At 44.7% G+C, this 20,549-nt stretch overlaps 1 protein-coding gene across 1 annotated transcript; it reads right to left on the bottom strand.

Annotated features, from left to right (window-relative positions):
- Positions 1 to 1,442: 1,442 nt before the first annotated feature.
- Positions 1,443 to 20,037, bottom strand: tspan17 (tetraspanin 17). Its single transcript, XM_012830736.3, has 8 exons — positions 19,456 to 20,037; positions 14,066 to 14,116; positions 12,586 to 12,732; positions 7,249 to 7,419; positions 6,536 to 6,661; positions 5,482 to 5,529; positions 3,050 to 3,166; positions 1,443 to 2,346 (listed from the first exon to the last, which is right to left on the bottom strand). The coding sequence occupies exons 1-8, from the start codon at positions 19,540 to 19,542 to the stop codon at positions 2,281 to 2,283; spliced, it is 813 nt and encodes a 270-aa protein (XP_012686190.1). The 5' UTR covers positions 19,543 to 20,037; the 3' UTR covers positions 1,443 to 2,280.
- Positions 20,038 to 20,549: the final 512 nt, after the last annotated feature.

Genomic DNA, 20,549 nt, shown 5'->3' with positions numbered 1-20,549 from the left:
GTGTTCCTCCTCAATAATATAATACAACATCCTTCTTTCCAATAAAAATTAAATAAAAGAAAAAAAGAAAACTCTGAAAAACAGACACTTTTAGTTTCATGTCTTTCCATACATAACACAAACGTTGCTTCCGATTCCAGGAAAATGTACATAAGAACATTAGAGTTTACAGGCAGAACACTGTTCTCAAGTGATGATTCTATTTAAAACAGAACCCTGTTCTCAAGTGATGGTTCTACTTAAAACAGAACCCTGTTCTCAAGTGATGGTTCTATTTAAAACAGCACTGCTGTTGCTGGAAGAAGTAACATCACCACCTTGGCACCCAGTTCCACCCAGAGAACCACACGGGCATACAGGCTTGGCTCAACACAGAGGATACACATCCTTTTCTTGTGTATATATCTATGCATATGTGTCTGTATGGTAAGCTTATCTGGTGTGTATGCGTGAGGTTAAAGGTTTAAAGTATGCCATGACGTCAATGACACACAGCACATTCAAACCTGATCTGTTGTTTTGTCACGGGTGGTGTGTGTATGCGTGAGGTTAAAGGTTTAAAGTATGCCATGACGTCACTGACAAACAGCACATTCAAACCTGATCTGATTGGTCACGGGTGGCAAAACTGCTTCTTTGATGCATTCAGAGAACTCCACGCGAGGGTTAGTAGAGTACAAATCTAATAAATTCTAAATAAGACTCAAAGCAGCTTCATCTGTATAATTATACGATTTTTTGTTAATATATCTATGAATGCCATTCCCTAGAAAGCGGAAAAAAAAAAAAAAAAAAAAAAAAAAAAAACAGTTAAGCAAAACAGAAATAGCGACGTTAAAGAGAAAGCTACTCCTTGGAGATTCATTTCAGGAAAGTGGAATCCCACAAAGAAAAAAAAAACAATTACAAAAATAAATTTTACAAATTGAAAAAGACAGAAATAAAAAGATCACAGCTAAACACAGACAACATTGATATACATCTTTGTTTCCGTTGCTCGAATCTAAGTGGTAGAATAGTGGTAGAAACAGGAGAAACAATAATAAATGCACAAGTGTCATTCTCAAGTAAAAGGGGCTCCTTCACAGAAAGGTCCACGTGACAGAGCCACAGGAGCAGTGGCCAAGGTCCATTGGTGGCGGGGGGGGGCAGGTTTGCACTCCACCCAGCCCAGTTCAGTGACCTCCACAGACAAAGAGGAAGTGGAGGAGGAATAGATCAGTGATGGCTTCTCCCATGACCCCATAGGCTGGTGGGGCGTTGGTTATTCGTCACGCAGCACAGTTAAGGCTCAGAGGAGGACGTGTCCTTACAGTCAAGTAGAGCTGTGCTGCATGAGAGTGAGCGAGAGAGAACCAGAGAGCCCAGTCCGCTCCCAGCGTGCAAACCTCCTCACACACTCACACACTCACACACTCTCACACAGACACACACACACACACACACACACACACACACACACACACACACACACACACACACACACACACACACACACACACACACACACACACTTCCCCCCCTAACCCCTCTAAATGTAAACCCACATCCACTCCCACACACACAGACACTTCCAAATCCCAGACCACTCCAATTAAGAAGAGGGTAATTGCCTGCTACTCAGGACAACATGGTAATGGCATTTAAGAAGTTATCATTCAAGGAGAGAGCCTGGAGACTTCAGTAAGCAGTGATTACCTCTGATATGAGAACCATAAAAACGAGTGTGTGTGTGTGTGTGTGTGTGTGTGTGTCTGTGAGTGAGAGAGAGAGAGAGAGAGATAGAGAAAACTCTACTTGTGTGGCTTCCCATGCAGGCCATCCCTCCAGCACACAAATGAGACAACCAGAGATCAGTCTGAACCAAACACACACACACACACACACACACACACACACACACACACACACCCCCCCACCCCAACCCACCCTTAAACAACACAGGAGCCAAAAGAGACAGAAAGCAAGAATAAAATAATGGAATGGAATAATTCCGGGATAATGAAAACAAATCCTAAATCCGCTTGTGAAGTGGGCCTCCATGGCCATGGATCCTGGGGAGCTCCCGTGCGTGGGTGTTTGGCCTCTGTCCTTTGTGTAGACAGAGCTCTGTGTCCGGGCAGGACACGAGAGGAAGGAGAAGAGGAAGAGGGAGAAAAAAAGACAGGAGGGGGTAGAGCAGAGAGGGGGGGTGGGGGGTTGGGGTTGCCCCCCCCCCCCCCCCTCTCTCTACCTCGCCGCTGCTCTCACTCCGTCTCACCTCTCCTCCAAAACCTCCTGTCACCAGTTGGCCTTCACCGCTTTGATGTCACTCACCAGGTTCTGGGCCAGGCAAATGCCGAAGATCTGTGTTGAAAACAAACACACACACGCACACACACACGCACGCACGCACACACACACAAACACACACACACACACACACACAAGCGAGCAAACAGACATGAGGTTAGATCAAACATGAGAGAGATCGAGGAAGCATCCTGATCAATACTCCTGTCCGTGTTTGGTGATCAACGCTCCCAGGCTTCATGTCAGCATGGATGAATCTCTAAAAATGTGTGTGTGTGTGTGTGTGTGTGTGTGTGTGTGTGTGTGTGTGCGTGTGTGTGTGAAGAGAGAGCGTTTCTGCAACTACACTCACAGAGTACAGTGCTAGTAAAATCCCAGCCCCACAAACAAATAAAACAGATGCAGTGAAACTGAAAGATGTGTTAAATAACTGAGCCAGTTTTCAGCGTGCAGAGACTCTCAAGGTGTGGATAACCCATAGGGCCAGACCAGGCCAGCCACAGAGGCATACCCCTCAGTCTTGTCCTACATTAGTCAGATGTTCAGTCTCAAGTAGAACTACCTCAGATTTCCATTCCATTGCATTATTTTTAACAAAAAACACAGTTTATTTCTCTCATTTAGCCTAACACCACAACATGTAAGAAGCGCTTGACTATGGAAGCAATGGCCTGCAGGTGGCACTGTTGAGTCCATAGCTTATTTACATATGCAGCAAAGCTCAACGCAAAAGAAACATAGGCAAATGGGTGGATACCTGGAGCAGTGCAATGCCCACAAAGATCCCGGCCACAATAATCAGGTTGTCCTGGAGCCACTTCTCAAACTGGCCCACACAGCCCTTGGTGTAGATGTATTTCTGTTGATCCAATTCCTAACACAGGAGGAAAGAGAAAGAGATTGACTTTGTATTAATTTATTTATGTTGAATGACATGCTTGTAACTTTGTCTTCTGCCTGAATATCTCTATGCACTATCCGTAGACTCACTCACATAAGTATTATTATTTGATTTTTTTTTGGTGGGTGACCTTTCCACGCTAACAGGAACAACACGGTGGCCTTCACCTGCACAGACCTTGTTATGCAGGAGATGATGAATGGAGAGCAAGCCTCTAGCCCACGCTGCCCCGCCCCGCCCCGCCCCCGCCTTCCGACAGCAACACCACCCTGGCCCTGTGCCAGCTCACAGTCCATGCCAACAGGTCAGGGCCTCTTATAGCCAGAGCCCATTCTGCCACCAGCACTCAGACAAAGTTTATGCCATGTGCCCGGCAGCCAACACAGAAAGAGGATGTGTGTGTGTGTGTATGTGTGTGTGTGTGTGTGTAAGAGAGAGATTTAAGGGTGTCTGTGTGTGAGAGAGATTTAAGGGCTAAGAGTGACACTGTGAAATGTAGAATGGAGGACAGACACACACAGACACACACAGACACACACAGACACACACACATTCCCCTTTTGTTTAGCCAAACAGGCATATCACCAAGGATCCCTTTGTTTTCTTTTAACAAGGGGGGGGGGGGGGGAGGATGCACATTTATCGGCTAAGAAAAGCAGAGCCAGCCAATCCGACCTGAGCGGAACTCCCAGGGAAGCCAATGAAAACAGCACAGGAAGAGCAGGCCGGCTGGGCGCTGGACCTCAGCTGCTTCACAGCGTCTTCTTCCTGTCTAGTCTTTCCTGTCTGCGTCTCCTCCGACCCAGCAGCCCTGGCCAACTCACCCCACCATCTGCTTTCATCGCATTTAGTTTCAAATGCACCCATGAAGGACTATTAATAAATAAATACGCAAAAATTTCATCACAAACGTCACAATGTCAAGGCAAACCTGTCGGTGAAAATGTGATTGTCGATCAGAATTGTCAAGGCCTTTTTTCGACAACGTTCCAACAAATAAAGATAAAAAGGTAGGTTTAAACAGGAACATTAGCTGGCTGCTTTCGCAAATCATGGTTAGCTGGGGGAAAGAAATGTGCACATAGAGTATGATGCCACCCTTCCTCTGCTTTGACAGTGTCACCACACCCTGACACACACCACAGCATAGACACATCTACGCACACACACCACAGTATAGACACATCTAAGCACACACACACACACACACACCACAGCATAGACACATCTACATATACACACACACACACTACAACACAGTATGTGTACACACGTACACACACACACACACACACACACACACACACACACACACAGCGTGACTCTAGGCTGGCAGAGGCCGCTCACTGAGCTCCCAATTACAGACCCAACTGCCTTCCCGAGGCTAAAAACAGGAACCTAATTATCACTGTTAAAAGCTGGTACTGTTATTAAGGCCCTGGGCTAGGAGAGCTCAGACACACCAGTCATCCACATAAGCCCACATGGTGTGGACATGTTCACTCTCTCTCTCTCTCTCTCTCTCTCTCTCTCTCTCTCTTTCTCTTTCTCTCTACTACGCCTTCTGTACACATTTCCCTCTCATCGCTGCTTCCATAATTATCACTCACTCGCCATCCCTTTTGTATTTCTGTATTTATGAACACACTACTCGCACACGGGCCCTCGTCACTTTTGTGTTCTTCCCAGGGTGTGATGAATATAAATAAGTAACGAGCGACAGCACTGTGATTGCATTAAGTTTAGGGCTAGATTCATGAGCAGAAGTTGTGTTTTTTAATATGGACCGGTTGGGAGTTGGGATTCAATATGCCAATCTAGTGCTAGGGAGGACTTCATAAAATAATTATTATTGACAGCACAGAGCCATCAAGTGTCCAGTCTAGCATTTATTATTTATCATATCTTTTCTATCAGATAATCAGAGGGGAACTCTGGGTCTGCGGTGCAGGATGCTGTAGTGTGTGTGTGTGTGTGTGTGTGTGGGTGTGTGTGGGTGTGTGTGGGTGTGTGTGGGTGTGTGTGTGTGTGTGTGTGTGTGTGTGTGTACACTGTATCAGCCTGTAGAGAAGGTTTTTTTGTACTACTCCCATCCTATGGCCAGCACACACCCCTCTCTAGCAACTAGTCTAAGCTTCTGATAAATAAACTAAGGCGTTGTCTGTGCCTCCTTCTCCAGGCGGGCAGGCGGACAGGCTTGAGGGCCCTCCACTCCGCCGTGGTGGGGAGAGTGCGGGCTGAGCATTTGCCCACTACAGAGTAGAACATGGAGCGAAGAACAGACTTACCCCCTGAAGCCGCACGTCATATCCACACTGTGTGTTGAGCACATCCTCCTGGGGACAGAAATACAGAAATAAATAAAAAAATCTCCCATTAGTCCCAGAGGACCGTAGAGGTATCTGGTCACTGCATACAAAAATAATACTGCCCACACCCACCACTTTGTCATGTTGATGGTTTCAGCCATTAAACTCGTTCTCGTTTGGGCCGGCATTAAGGATCTCTTAACTGATCACAAACGGTGCTTTTGCCTGATCCCAAATCATTCCATCTCTAAACTGAATATTTCTTTAGTACAAATGCTTCTCACAGTTGTGATGACCTCTGACCCCTGGTTCATCTTTGTGGACAAGCTTTCTCTATTGAGTTTCTGATCCAAGATCATCTCTATGCGAAACATTTACTCAGCGTAACCACATCTGCTTGAGTTTTGCTTCTGCCCCAGAAGTGATTTTCCAGATAGGTTCTTATCTGCTGTGCACTCACACGTCCTTGTGGGAGTCTGCTCCTTCGAGCGCGCATTCATGCGTCTGGGTGTGTGTACATGCACAGGACTATGAAGGGGGTTGATGCGTGAGTGTGTGTGTGTTTGTGTGTATTATTCTTTTGAGATATCCCAGGAATACTAAGCGTGTGTATATAACAGGATAGACTGATGTAGGTAGGTAGGTATTGATTTCTGATATGTGGGTACAACATAAATAAAGTTTCTCCTCAACACCGTATTTATGTTTTTAAATATATATATTGTATTTACTAGATAGCATGCATTTTGTGTGGATAGCAGGCGCCAGCGTTTGTGTGTTCACTATGAATATGTCTATTTGTGCAGGCTTTTGTGTGTGTCTGTGTGTGTGTGTGTGTGTTTGTGTGTGCTTTTGTGGATCAGTATGAATTTGTCCGTGTAGTCTGACGGGTCTGTGTGTGTGGGTGGGTGTGTGTGTGGGTGTGTGTGTGTGTGTGTTTCGGTGGTTGCTGCAATCACGTATGTGTTTGCCCACACTCAAGTGAGCGTGTGTGTGTGTGTGTGTGCGTGTGTGTGTGTGTTTCTGTGCTTACGGCGGGGTCTTTGACACAGCAGGAGAAGGGTACTCCGCAGCGCTCGCGGCTGGGGTTCATCTCGGTGCAGTTGAAGTAAATGTTCTGGTTCCAGTCGTTGGGCCCGTGAGCTCCGCAACACGACCACTGCAGAACACAGAAGCACAGAGGCCCCGCAGGTAGTCAGCACCCAGCGGACACCACTGATATCTGTATCTCTCTTTACACACACACACACACACACACACACACACACACACACACACACACACACACACACACACACACACACACACACACACACACACACACACACACACACACACACCAAAGCAGACACATCTACGCAAACACACACACACACACACACACACACACACACACACAGGTCTCTTTAAAGCTCCTCAGGCCGTTACAGGCTGCCAAGGTTGAGGCCTAACAGAGCTGCTGAGAAGCCAGGAGAGTCTGGATCAGACAGGATGTAGAGAAGACAGGCACAGATAATACACCCGCAACAGAAACACAACTCCAGTATGTGAGGCTTTAAAGTGTTATTCTTTGGGTGTCTGTGGCACCTCTTTGAGAGATAGAAAGAGGGGGGAAAAATCAAATCCGCTGGAAGAAACTCAAGCATAAGCAAACAGACAAAGAAAAATAGAATGGGAATCAGAATAATCAGAATCAGATCCATTGAGCTCCAGAGAGAGCGACGGCAATGGGCTAGGGCCACTCACATATTCCTGTGCAAAGTCAATGAGGTTCTGCAGGTCAATGTCATCCCGGTAGGCTTTGACGTTGTTATTGATGAACAGATTGAGCTGGTCTTTGATCCAGTCCTTAAACACGAAGGCCAGGATCCCCGCCGTCAGCTCCAGGAAGAAGATGAGCCCCAGGAATACAGAGAACTAGGGGACAAACACAGACCAGTCATCACAATCAGAATGGACACAGACTATTCACTACAGCACAGCGATCATTAGACTTCTGCAGGGATACCAGATGCCCTTGTGACTTCCTGGGCCCTAATTTAATAAACGCGCACTATAGGTTCTAAAGTGCCACGAAGAAGGGCATCGCGTAAAGCTATTTTCATTACTAGGGCACATTCATCTGGTAACTTCATAACATGCGCAAAGAGTTGAGTGCCTTCAAGGGCAGAGCGACACAGCATTTTGGTGTGTCTGATCAAAACAATAATCGATTCGAGAACGATTCAAAGGGCAACGTTTCGATTAGAAAATGATTCACGATGCATTTTGCCCTTCATGTTTTCTTCTCTCAGATTTGAACTCTATTTTCGCTTTGAACTTTTTATTAAACAGCCGTTTAAAAAAATAACAAGGACTCACATTACATAAAAAGCTGCCTCTGTAGCCTACTGCACTATACAACTTCTATAAAAATGTCATTGTTTTCATATTAAAACAAATTAGGCCTACAAGGTAATACAGTTAATGTGCTATAAAACAAAAGTTTAACATAAAAACAGATGGCTCTTATGAGATCAAACATGATTATCCACATCACAAGGTAATAAACAGACATTCATATGTAGGCTTATCTGTGGTAAATACATGTAAAACCTATTGAAAGAAGCGTGGATTGTATTTGGCTAGTATGACACTGCAGGAAATGGTAGCAACTCATGTGCTGTTGTAAACAATGCAACTAGTGGAAGCGGCAAGGTGCTCAGTATTGCCAGATTGGAAATGGCGAAGTATCGTACCAAATGCTCAAAATGATCGTCTTTTGAGGATAATTACCGTGCATCTGGCAACACTGAGAGGGCGGTCGACCAATGACAGTTCTCTCTAGTCAGAGCTCGCGCAAGAAGGTGGAACATAAGGGAGATACCCTTTCCTAAACTTGTAAGGGCATAAAAACTAGTTTGTGAAAGACCCAGAGAAAGACAAATATCCGACGAGGCAAAATCCGGGACAATTTTGGAATCTCTGCCGGACACATTTTTTAGGTCTCGAAAAGAGGACATGTCCGGGTAAAAGAGGACGTCTGGTCACCCTATACTAAAGCTACTGTATATGTTCATTCACTAATAGGATGACTGGACAATTGCATTAAAATGTGTTTAAAATATGATCAAACTATCTTCTTACTGTACCTGACAGCATCACCTGACTATCTTCTTACTGTACCTGACAGCATCACAACAATGGATTGTGTACAGTATGTCACTGACAGTGACAGTGAAAAGATTTGTGTACATTAACTGTACTTGACTAGAATCACAAGAAGGTGTGATATTACGGAGATATTATGGATAATTGCCGTAAAATGTTCACTTCGTTTTATCTGTCCATTAAATACATTTTTCATTTTAAATTAATATTTTTTTGCTACCCCAGAGGCTACTGACACTGATATACAAGACAAACGTAGTAGCACACAACCACATAAAGCTGTTATTTTATGTAAAACACAAATAGAGCCATTGTAATAGACCTAATCAGAATGTTTGTAAACAAAGGTTGCCAAGGTACTTCCGGGTGGCTAACTGTCATCCTGTCAACAGTTGTTAGTATAGTATCATAGCATAGTAGTTTATAGTTGTTCTGCCTCTAGGCATTTAATTTGAATTGTCGAATTTGTAAAAATTTCAGTCTCATCCAGACTTTGATTTTGACGTTGTAATTTTGAGCCGTGCAGGAAGTAGGCAGGTAAAATTGTTCAGAATAATGTAGAAACTGCAGGCTGACGGTCATTACACCGGAGAGATTCCTTATTACAGGTTGATTCCCCAGCAGAGGCATCGCTGTATCTTGTTATAACTAAGTTAATTTCATTGTTTAAAAACGTAGTTATAATGCTAAAAAAGGCAATGTTAAAACGTGGATGCTATTAGGAAATGTTAACAGTTAGCTTAACATGTGCTTTCTTTACTTCATGGAACTAGGTGACTTGGCTAATTGCAACATTTAGCTTTTTGTGTTCTAGTTTACTCTTTCACCCTTTGATCACTTGAATTTATTGTCGTGGATTCAGTACAATTTGAAGAATAAATCTGCAAACAAGAATACAAGACATTCTTCATCTTTATGAATATAAGAGAGTTTAGCTCGCTGTCTAGTTGAAGTTATCACACCTCAACGAGGACAGTACAATAGTAGTTAATTTACGAATCGATTAACGTCATGCCGAAGACGTGTTGTGTTTGGGGTTGTAATACCAGATGTACCAAGGAATGTAAAGAATTAGGTTTAGGCTTTTTTTCCGTTTTCCCACGGTAAAATCTAAATCGACCCAACAGAAAATCTGGATACAGAGACTAAGACAGGTGGATAACGCTAGCACAGATCCAGCCTTAGTACGTTTACCGGGCGGTCTCGTTGCATCTAACGGTACCAAACTGTGGACAGGCTGGCAACCAACCACTCATGACCGGATTTGCGGAAGACATTTTCTCACAGGTCATTTATAAAACGTTTTTGTTGGGTTGCTGTTGGGTAGCATAATGGTAGCATAACGTTGGGTAGCATATCGTGCAAGCTTGCTAGCGTGAGAATGCTAGTCCCGTTGTTGTAAATAAACAAACCACACACAGTGGCGTGATCTGGCTTGGCTATGATACGGTTACTTAATCTTTTTTTATAATGCAGGTCGGCCAAACCCTGCTGATCACACTGATTTTGCCCAATCACAACACCTGGGACCTGAGTTAGCTAACTCCAGTCCAACCACATCTGCTAAGAGAGCACAAACCCTCAAAACTGCTCATCTACAATACAATGACAAAGTTTTCAATACTGTCAATAAGATAGATAGATATGTACTTTATTAATATCTGTATGGAAACATTATTGTGTCCAGACAGATAGCTGGAAAGCTACAAACAGTCCTGAAAATTGTTCATCGTTAAGTTGGATATTGTAGCGATCTCAGTCACTACGAGTTTGATACAATAAACCATTACAATATGACCGTTACTCGCTAACAAATATCAACAGCAACGACATCGGGAACGTCTCTTTTTTCAGTTCACAAGATCATACTCATAAAACGTGTTGTTATCATATTCACAATTATGAATAAACGTGTTTGTAGCCTGGTTAAATTACATGGAAAATCCTGTTGGTTTGTTAAGGTTTACTATGGGCAGGGGCGACGTTAGCCACCCGGAAGTAAGTTATTTGTTGTTGTGACGTCACGTTGAATTGTCGTATAGTAATAGTGTCGTGCAAAAAGCGCCTTTTTCATATAGGTAGCCCAAAATAATAAGGTATTTCCCTATATATGCCACAAACACAGACAGTCGGGTCAGATGCTGTTCTATTTTTCCTGTGTTTGGTCTCACAGTCAAATCCATCTAATTCTATGTTTTGTATAAAAGGTCATTTCAAATGTAGAAGGCAACACGCCACATCCAAGTATTAGAGAGCAATGAGCCGAAGCAGATGATACATTTCCTTCCCCGTCATTCCCTTTTCACCGTCACACACCTCTTTGACCTTGTAAGCCCAAAAAAGGAATTAATCGAGGTCGACTCCAAAACAATTTAGCTGATAGTTTCCAGATACGATTTTAACCTTCGCTTGTCTTATTGGCAATATTGGTATTTACTTCATAGTTTCACGGACTTCTTTGCTTTTTCCTGACAAGTAGTAAATCCTGGCTGATTTACACACAGGCTTTACTAGTCGTCCTATGTGTGCATACATGCCAATAGCAATTCCGCTCCGCCTGCCTCTTTGATGTTGCCCTATTTCAGCGATATAGGAACGCCACAGCGCCTAACGTAGGGCTCACAGCCTTCCAAATCAAATTAGGGCCCAGTTTCATTTGCATAGTCATACATGCACAGTTCATGCCAATTTTGTTTGTTTTTAGAATGGAACGGAAGCCCCTGAGAGACTTGTTGGTGGTGGTGGTTGTTTTGTTGTTTGATAGATCTCTTTGTTTGAGGCGGTTTTTGTGCTACGCGCCTTAAGTTTGCTTCCCAAGAGAACCGTCAACGTGCCTCTTCTCTCCAGGCATGTACGTATTCACTAAACACATCCGGGACTCCAAGACACCTCTTGAAGAGGGATCCAGTAAATTCTACATATTTAATGTGATGATAATGCAGAGCGAAGTGCACACATAACAGGCCTCACACTGATGAAAATTGGATAACAGTTTTCTATATGACTCATTACACAGACTGGTCTTGTAAATGATCAATTAGGCTTACAAAAACATTGCAACTATGGCACAAAATGCACAGAATGCACGCGCACACAAACACACACACACACACACACACACACACAATTCCTCTGTTGACGACCTGCGTTTTAAAATCAATCTGCGGTTGGTTCATTTCTGCCAGCTAATTTGAACGGGATCCTGCAGGGGAGAACAAAGTGGTTGTTGCAGGGAGACCTATGTGCATAGTTACACTGCTTGGGGGTATCATTACTCCTGAAGCCCACCACATTTGGCTGAGGGGGAATTAATGTAGATTCATTTTCTTCACGGCTGCTTGCGCTCAGGCAAAGCACATGGGAGAGCAAAGGAAAAAAAGAAAGAAAGAAAAAGAAAAAAAGGAAAGAAAAGAATCACACCAATAAAGACCCTGAACAACAATTGCTGGAGAAGTGTCGAACCTCCTGATTGGTTGAGTCAAGTTTAGAGGGGGAGAAAGGACCAGAGTCAGCGCTTTGAGAGAAGTGTCTAGACAGTGGGACCTCCGAGAGGGCATTAGGAGGGGAGGCTATTAAACCAGGAAGATGGAAGTTATCTCTCAATACGGCTCTTCTAACAGACAGGGTGGGGATGAAGTTTGATGGCCATTCTATTGCAGTACGCCTCCGGTGAGAGAAAGATGTCTAGAAATTAAATCTCTGTGAGCCTATACAGCCACACGGCTCTACAAGCCTCAATCTGTTCGAGATCTCAAAGAGCCCTCACACACTTTTGAGGAAAATGGAGAATTGGACCATGATGGAAGAAAGAAAGAAACACAGAAAGAAAGAGAAGATGGAATGTAAGCCATGGTAGAATATATATATCGAGTGTGAAAAACAAAAGAAAGAGAGAGATAGATAAGAGGCTCAATGGATCGAGCACAGACTCACAAATTTGAGCAGGACTGTATTTTCCCGCAGCGCTCCGATGCAGCCGGCAAAGCCCAGGATGAACATCACCGCTCCCACCACGATGAACAGCCACACCGGGTCGAACCCGCCCAGGTCCGTGATGGACGAGATGTTGGACAGTACTCCCTGTGGGCCAGACAACCAGACAAACAAAACCTCAACAAACCATCAACAACAAGCCCTACGTCCACGAAGCACAACACCACACTTCCACACTTTCCAGGCCCTCGGCTCGCCAGGTAACCCGGTTAGATTAAGGTCGGTGAGGTGGGTCGTATGCAGCGGTCCACGGCCATCTTGAGGGAACGCGGGATCAAAGAGATCACCACAGCGCCTGCTGCACATTACCGGTGTTCACACCCGTACGTGACGAGCTGCTCACGTCCCAAAGGAACACATCTCACACACAACTAGATAAAGAGACAAAGCTAGTGGATGTCTTTTCCATCACATACAATTTGCTGACATGAGTGGCGTCATTGACTAAGCAATGAAAATCTACAACCCACTTAGTTACATTAAATTAGTGAGGTAATTCAAGAGGCCATATGAGAGAGACATTAATATTACGTTTCACCATATAGTACAAACTCTCCTGTGCTAGCCGATCAATTAGGCACTTAACTGGTACAACTTCCAGCTAATTAATCAGCAAATTGACTGTTGTTGCCTCAGTGTAGTCCACGCGAAGGAGAAGCCACCCATGCCTGCATGGCCGGGCGATGTCAGAGCTGACCTTTTTGGTGTAACAGTGACAAATCGTGAAGGGCCCCGTTTGGCTGTGGATGGCTTTGCTACAGATGACTCGGGGCCGTGAACCGGGCGTGGTTGTGAACTCGTTTGGTTTCGACTCGAGCTCAGTCGGCTCGCTTTCTCAGCGCTTTCTGCGCGTACCAGTCTGCATAGTTGTTTGTTCCTGTTTTACAGTCTAATGAAACCCATGTGGTTTCTAATTTACGCGCATGTGGGTTTTAACAGGGAAACACACACCCAGACTCCCAGAGCATGTGAGAACCACTTCGTCACTTAGGCCCTCTTTGTCCAAACAGCGAGAGATCAAAGCCTTTTCGTTTTTGTTTTAGTTTTTTTCTTCTTCTTGGTATCTCTAAATTGTATCCCACTGAGGTTTTGGCATGCAAGCTTGTCATAAAAAAAAAGACCATAAAACAACTCAATATGACGGTCACATTCAATATACGAACACTTGTTTCACAAAATGCACAAGCTAAAGCTGATTTCCTGATCTGGCTTTAATGGGAGTGGAGACAGAGAGAAAGAAAGAGAGAGAGAGAAAGAGAGAGCGTGAACAGGAGAAAGTGAACAGAGAGAGAGAGAGAGAGGGAAAAACAGGCCTTGGCTGAGGAAATTGACTATGTTGCTTTGGAAACCTCATAAATAAGGCGACGGGGAATCTGAGGTATGTGAGCTGTGTTGACGGTCTGCGGTGCTGCCTGCTCACCTTCTCAGCCCATGCCCAAAGTCCAATGCCAAGGAAGGCAGCTCCCAGCAACTGAAAAACACACACACACACACACACGAGGAGAAGAAAATGTCATTAGTATGCAAAAGAATGACAACATAGGATTCATAGGAAAGACGGCTGGGAGAGCTACGTCGTACAGTTATTACGGCACAGTTGTCAGGATACGGGGACCTTACACTTGTCATTGCAACAATGTTGCAAATGGCAAAACAGCATACTGATACTGGGAGTGCAAGTGTGAACGTGTGTTGGGAATCTTTCCGTTCAGGCGCATAGCATAGCAACCACAGAGATATTTTCAGACAACAGGGGAAAAAAGGAAAGAGGGAGTCCATCCATCCATCTATCCATCCATATCTCTCTATCTCTATCTCCCCCTCTCTCCCTCTTTCCCCCTCCCTCCACCGCCACCAGCCAACACACAGCAACCATTTCGGGCGATTGTCGTCAGTCTATGATTGAATCACCGAGACACACCACTTCTCTTAACAAACACTTTCCGTTATTTCATTTGCTCATATTCTTCTCCCAAGGTTAGCTATTGTGCCCGTCCTATGATTCTCATTATCTCATTGGGGACGGAACAATCTGGGATGGTGGCCCGGGGCCCAGGGTGGAAAGGCGCGGAGGGGAACGAGAGGACGTACACAGTACACAGAGGTCAGGTATCAGGGGTTGGTCAGGGCCAGTAATCCCATTAGCCCCTGGCTCAGCCTAATCCGTGGGGATTAGGAAAGACATGCTGCTGGGAGAGCATTCATACCTTTAGAGCAAGCCCTCTCTCTCTGTCTCTATCTCTATCTCTCTCTCTCTCCCTCAGTCTCTCTATCTCTCTCTCCCTCTCTGCTCTGATCGCATCACTCTCCCTTTCTCTCCCTTCCATCCCATCCCATGCTCATTCACAATAATCTGCCAGCACTCCTTTTCTCTCGCTCCCCAATCCCTCATTTACTCTCTCAGTTTCTCTCAATGTTCCTTTATCTGTCTCTTTACCCAACCTCATCTTCATATGCCTGTATAGCCGGACTGGTGACTGGTAGTATTGTGCTTCGGCATAACTCTTAGTGACTTTTAACCCTCTGGTTTGCCTAAAGAAAACCTAAGGGTTAGAATGTTGTATATTTAAATATTTCCATGTCTTTCATATATTTCATGTCTTTCTTTCTTTCTTTCCTTCCTTTCTCTCTCTCTTTCTTCATCTTCCTCTCTCTCTCTCTCTCTCTCTCTCTCTCTCTCTCTCTCTCTCTCTCTCTCTCTCTCTCTCTCTCTCTCTCTCTCTCTCTCTCTCTCTCTCTCTCTCTCTCTCTCTCTCTCTCTCTCTCTCTCTCTCTCTCTCTCTCTCTCTCTCTCTCTCTCTCTCTCTCTCTCTCTGCGGGATGCTGTGCCTGATCCACGTGGATGAAGGGATTAGAGGTAGTCACTCAAGAGAGACATCAGCGGCCTCGTCAACACCTCATCCCATTATTCTCTTCGTGGGGGGGATGTCCAAGTCATCCAGGGTCAATGACAGAAGAGCTGTCAACCAAGGAAATGGCCACAACTTGTAGCATAGCACTGGAAATAGTGTCATTGGAGGGGAAATATGGTTTGTTTGGTTATGCATACAAAATGGCAACGTGAGTCACCCTGCCCTGAGAGCACTTTACTCAGTAACAATGCCATCTAATTCAGACATACAAACCATTCTCTTGGCTGCGTGAAGAGGCCGTTAATGTTAGTGTTGAGCTAAAGTGGGGAGAGATATTTTCACTGTGATCAACACAATGTGATATAAGCCCATACCTCCCCACCTCATTTCTAGCAAATCACAATTTTAACAGGGGGGGGGGGGGGGCACAAATTGGCGTGTTGGCATGGGATATTAAACAAGCCAGATATGCTGCCTCCTGCTCTGCCTCATTGCCCTATGCGGAGTGGAGATTCAGGTGTACCCCCTCATCTCCCGTGCAGATCATTGTTAATGGAAAAAAGAAAGTTTAAAAAATAAAAAGGAAAAGATGAAACCACAGCTGCCATTGATCGCCAGCCAGCAGCTCAATATCAGCACGTTTGCTCTCATCAATAATTTATAGAACCTGTGAAAGTGACTCAGAGTTCCTGGCTCATTAGTTTTTTTTCTCTTCTCTCTCGTGCCACTGAGTGTCTGCGTGTGTGTGTGTGTGTGTGTGTGTGTGTGTGTGTGTGTGTGTGTGTGTGTGAGAGAGAGAGAGAGTGAGAGTGTGAGTGTGAGTGTGAGTGTGCGTGTGTGTGTGGGTTTGCGCTGTCGAGTGAGTCAAACGGAAGGGCGAGGGGCTTGCTGGGAAGGGGATGGAAATGTGCAAACGGTGCCATGGTGCAGAGCAGGATGGGAAGAGGGAGAAACGTGCATGTGGTTCCCATCTGCTAGATGGACCCGGACCCAGACAGGATGGAAAATACAGATATGCTCGCTCACTCACTCACTCACTCTCTCTCAAACACAAAAACATATCCAAAGCCTAACACAGCACACGAAGAAAAACAACTAGGCCAACAAAACACACTCATGTGTGTGCCATTTGTTTGCTTGCAAAACATATGGAGATTACGCGCATTATAATCTGGTGCAAATGCTGCCTTTGGTACAACTTGTGTTGTTTTTGAATGTGCTACATGACTAAATGTGACTTGACAAACAAAACACATACCTATCCAAAAACTCAACTCAGAGACGGCGAATAGTTTACTCAAGATATAAATGGGCCGACATAAAATTGTTAGACGCATACTTACGATCCACCCTTTCTCTACCGCAAGCACGCACTCAAACAGGCACACACACACACACACACACACACACACACGAACGTATACAAAAAGGAACCCAACCACAAAACAATCCCTGCTGTCCTTTGTTTCCGCGAGAGAAGCCCCATGTGACAAAGCCGTCACACAGGCGGACAACACAAAGGCCTCAGTGCTGGTGAAAAGGGCTGTCTTGGGAGGACGGGAAGGGCAAAGGGGAGGGCAGGAGACAAGGGGGGGGGGGGGGGCATTCTCTCCCTTCAGACTCGACTGTGGGAAGGTCCTCACTCCCACACGCCATTCCTTCACCCTGATGTCTTATTTGAATACGAGTTTCGGAGGGGAGGCGAGGGTTGGGGTGGGGTGGAGTGTTGCCAGGGCAAAGTGACACTTCAGCTGCCACGGGGGAGACAATTGAGGGTGTAGGCGGGAAAAGGAGCGAGGTTGGGGGTGTGGACAAGGGCGCACTGACTAAGGGCTAGCATCTCTCAAACACTCCCCACGGAGCCTGAGGAGTGCTTCTTAAACTGGCAGCTGGGCAACGGGGGCACTGTAATTATGGGCAGTTTCACAGCGCCCGCCTGTATATTTTCAGCGATGCCAAGGGAGGGAGGACAGGTAAGGGCTGACGAGGGTCAAGCCCCCCTGTGGGGCTCCTGAAATACAACAAGGAGGAGAGACGCCGCAGCTCCAGACACCTGTCAGACAAAGGAAGGCGAAAATAATACAGTGCCCTCAGGCAGCCCAGGGGGAGAACAGCTCCATGTCAACTTTGAGGAAGTGACATACGAACTTTGTGCATAGCCTACCAATTTGTGAAAAGCACACACACAGACACACCACACACACACACACACACACACACACACACACACACACACACACACACACACACACATTTTGATGAGCCAAATCCTCGTCTTCTTTTCAATTAAAGTACCTTCGGAGGTTACTTCCACTCAGTGGAGGCGCCAGTCTGTGCTATTCTCAAGTTCACACAGGCCAGCCGCCACAGACCTACAGGCGACCCCCAGAAAACAATGCTGTGGGTGGGATGGAGACTTGGAGAGCAGGGCCTGGAAGGCTGCTGACAATCCCATTCACATGGACCTTCATTATGCAAGGTTAACATTTGGAGGGTAGGAGGGAAAGGGGGGTGTCTCACAAACATGAAGGCCAGGGTGGGGGCCATGGTAGCAGTGGTTGTGGTTGGGTCTGGGTGTGGTTGTGTGTTTCTGTGGAGGGAAGCAGCCCGCTTTCAGGGACAGCCCCACACACACACACACACACACACCTCTGTCACCAACACCCTTACAACAACAGACAAGGCTTTCATTGCTCATCGCTGGAGAAACAAAACCGCAGTTGGACTGGAATTTATGACACAAGAGGCTCCTCATTATCAGAGGGAGGGACTCCCAGACTCTGCACACACTCCATCATTTGCTGGACACATCGCTTCCCAGCAGAGGTGTGTGTGTGTGTGTGTGTGTGTGTGTGTGTGTGTGTGTGTGTGTGTGTGTGTGTGTGTGTGTGTGTGTGTGTGTGTGTGTGTGTGTGTGTGTGCATGCTATTGATTCATGCAGTGTAGATGACACAAGCAGCAAGATTACAACATGCCATTTCCTCCCTGATAAGTTTCAGTACAATAGAAACACTGATGCTAACTACAGACTGTTACGCAGTAGAAGACTGCTATCACTAGGCAACTACCCGTGGGCGAGAGAGAGGTGCTGACAATAAGAAGAGTGGGTTGATATACCAGTTCATCATACAACCATACGAGACAGCTCCCAGTAAGGTGTTCCCATAACAGAAGTTTTCATACAGATGTTGTACACAATCCCACCAAGACGTTCAACTAAATATTTTACCCTCCCCAAAGTTCCATCTCTGAGTCACATTAAACAAACAGCCATATGTCCAGTACTAACACTTCATACAGAGTGTAATCTAACAGGATACGAGCAGATAACAATGACATTCAAGTGATGTCTCTTGTCTTCTTCTGGGCAGTTTGGTGAAACAGTGCCGTGAATATGACACTTGAGACTTGGAATCCATTCCTCACAACTAACCATTTGGGGTTTCACAATAATTAGTTTTGAAAGAACAGTCACCCTACAACAATAAAATGAATACTGTCGAATACAAGCTAGGTAGCTAGTCAACTACCTCTAAACTTGGGCAATCTGGAATTTAAACAGCATTGTTGAGAAATAAAGCACATTCACTCACGACTCGAGTAAGTGGCGACGCTATTAACATTTTAGCTTACTTCATTAGCTAACGATAAGTAGCTTATCTTACAGTGTGACTTAAAGTTTCAATGTTGTTGTAAGGTAATAAATGAATTATAAGATATTCTGATACAGTTCATATAACTTAGTATAAGACACGGTACTAGCACCCCTGTGGACAATCATTTCGTTCAGTTTTGTAAAACTAAGTTACTCTAGGTAGTCAGCTAATGTTGTTTTTGTGGTTTCTCCAGCCCAACGTTAACTAACAAAAATACACAGTACTGTCTTGTTAACTACCATTTTGGACCAAAATGACATTGCTACACTTGCTACAAGACCAAGTAAGGAACTGGTACTTACCCAAAATATAATGTTGAATCCGAATAAAAAATATTTCACACAGCAGCTTACTTCGGCTCCTTTCAAATGATGGTGTTTTCTGCTCATTCTTCTGTGTATCGAGGCTAGCTGGCTAGCTAGCTAAGATGCAATTGTTTGGTTTGTTGTCAGCAATTAGCCGTAGCAAGACAGCTAAATTAGTTATGATTAGTTAGCTGCTTAAATTTAGAGTCAAATACATGAAATAAACAGCTAGCTAGCTAGCCAGCCAGCTAGTAGCTAGCTGAGTCAAAAATACATACCCAGCTATCTTGTTCAATAACGTTAGCTAGCTAGCTAGCTAGCCAGCTAACAACAACCAACCCTGAGATTTTAGACATAGAAGAGATGCATCATCTAGCTATCGTTTCAGGAATTTTCCAAATTTCCGATTTGCTAGCGCAGTTATCTGCTTGCTAGCAAATGAATGTAATCGTTGAAGAAACGCGTGTTGTCATGGACGCACGGACAATTGTTCCAGATGGAGGCATTTGCTTGTTTGATATTTCAACCTTGTTGTGAATGTTCTGAAACAACAATCTGAACCAGCAGTGCTGTCGTACAGGGAACGCCATACAAATCACCTTCATTTTTGTTAGAGGGACCTCTAGTGGCACCCAGACCAAGTCGTTACTTCGAAGTTATTAGTGGGCCTAATTGAAAAGGAATAGCCTAAACCACTTTTTTGTTGATAGTGGTGATTTGTTGTTATTTTATTATTTGTTTATTTGTTTGGTTGTTCATCTAAAGAATAGCAGTTGGCTGACTGAAAAAATAGTCTTTAAGCATTATCAATTGTTGGCTATGCATTGTAGAATCTAACAATAAAGGTTGATCTGATAAAACATTAGGCTACTCTATAGTTGTGGTTGTGAACATAATATTATAAAATATTATAAAATGAATACATGGAAGGCTATTAAAAACAACTACATGCAGACTGACCCCTGGGAGTTTCCTTAAGGGACCTACAGATGGTTGTGTACACAAAGTTTGTGTAAGGCAAGGTCATAGACACGACAATAATTAAAAAAGTTCAACTGAAAGCACAAAACACGAATAGCTATGAGTTAAAT

Source organism: Clupea harengus, chromosome 20, assembly GCF_900700415.2.
Source record: "Clupea harengus chromosome 20, Ch_v2.0.2, whole genome shotgun sequence".
NCBI lineage: Eukaryota > Metazoa > Chordata > Actinopteri > Clupeiformes > Clupeidae > Clupea > Clupea harengus.
Note: the sequence above shows the minus strand (reverse complement) of the source record. Positions and strands in the feature narration are given on the sequence as shown.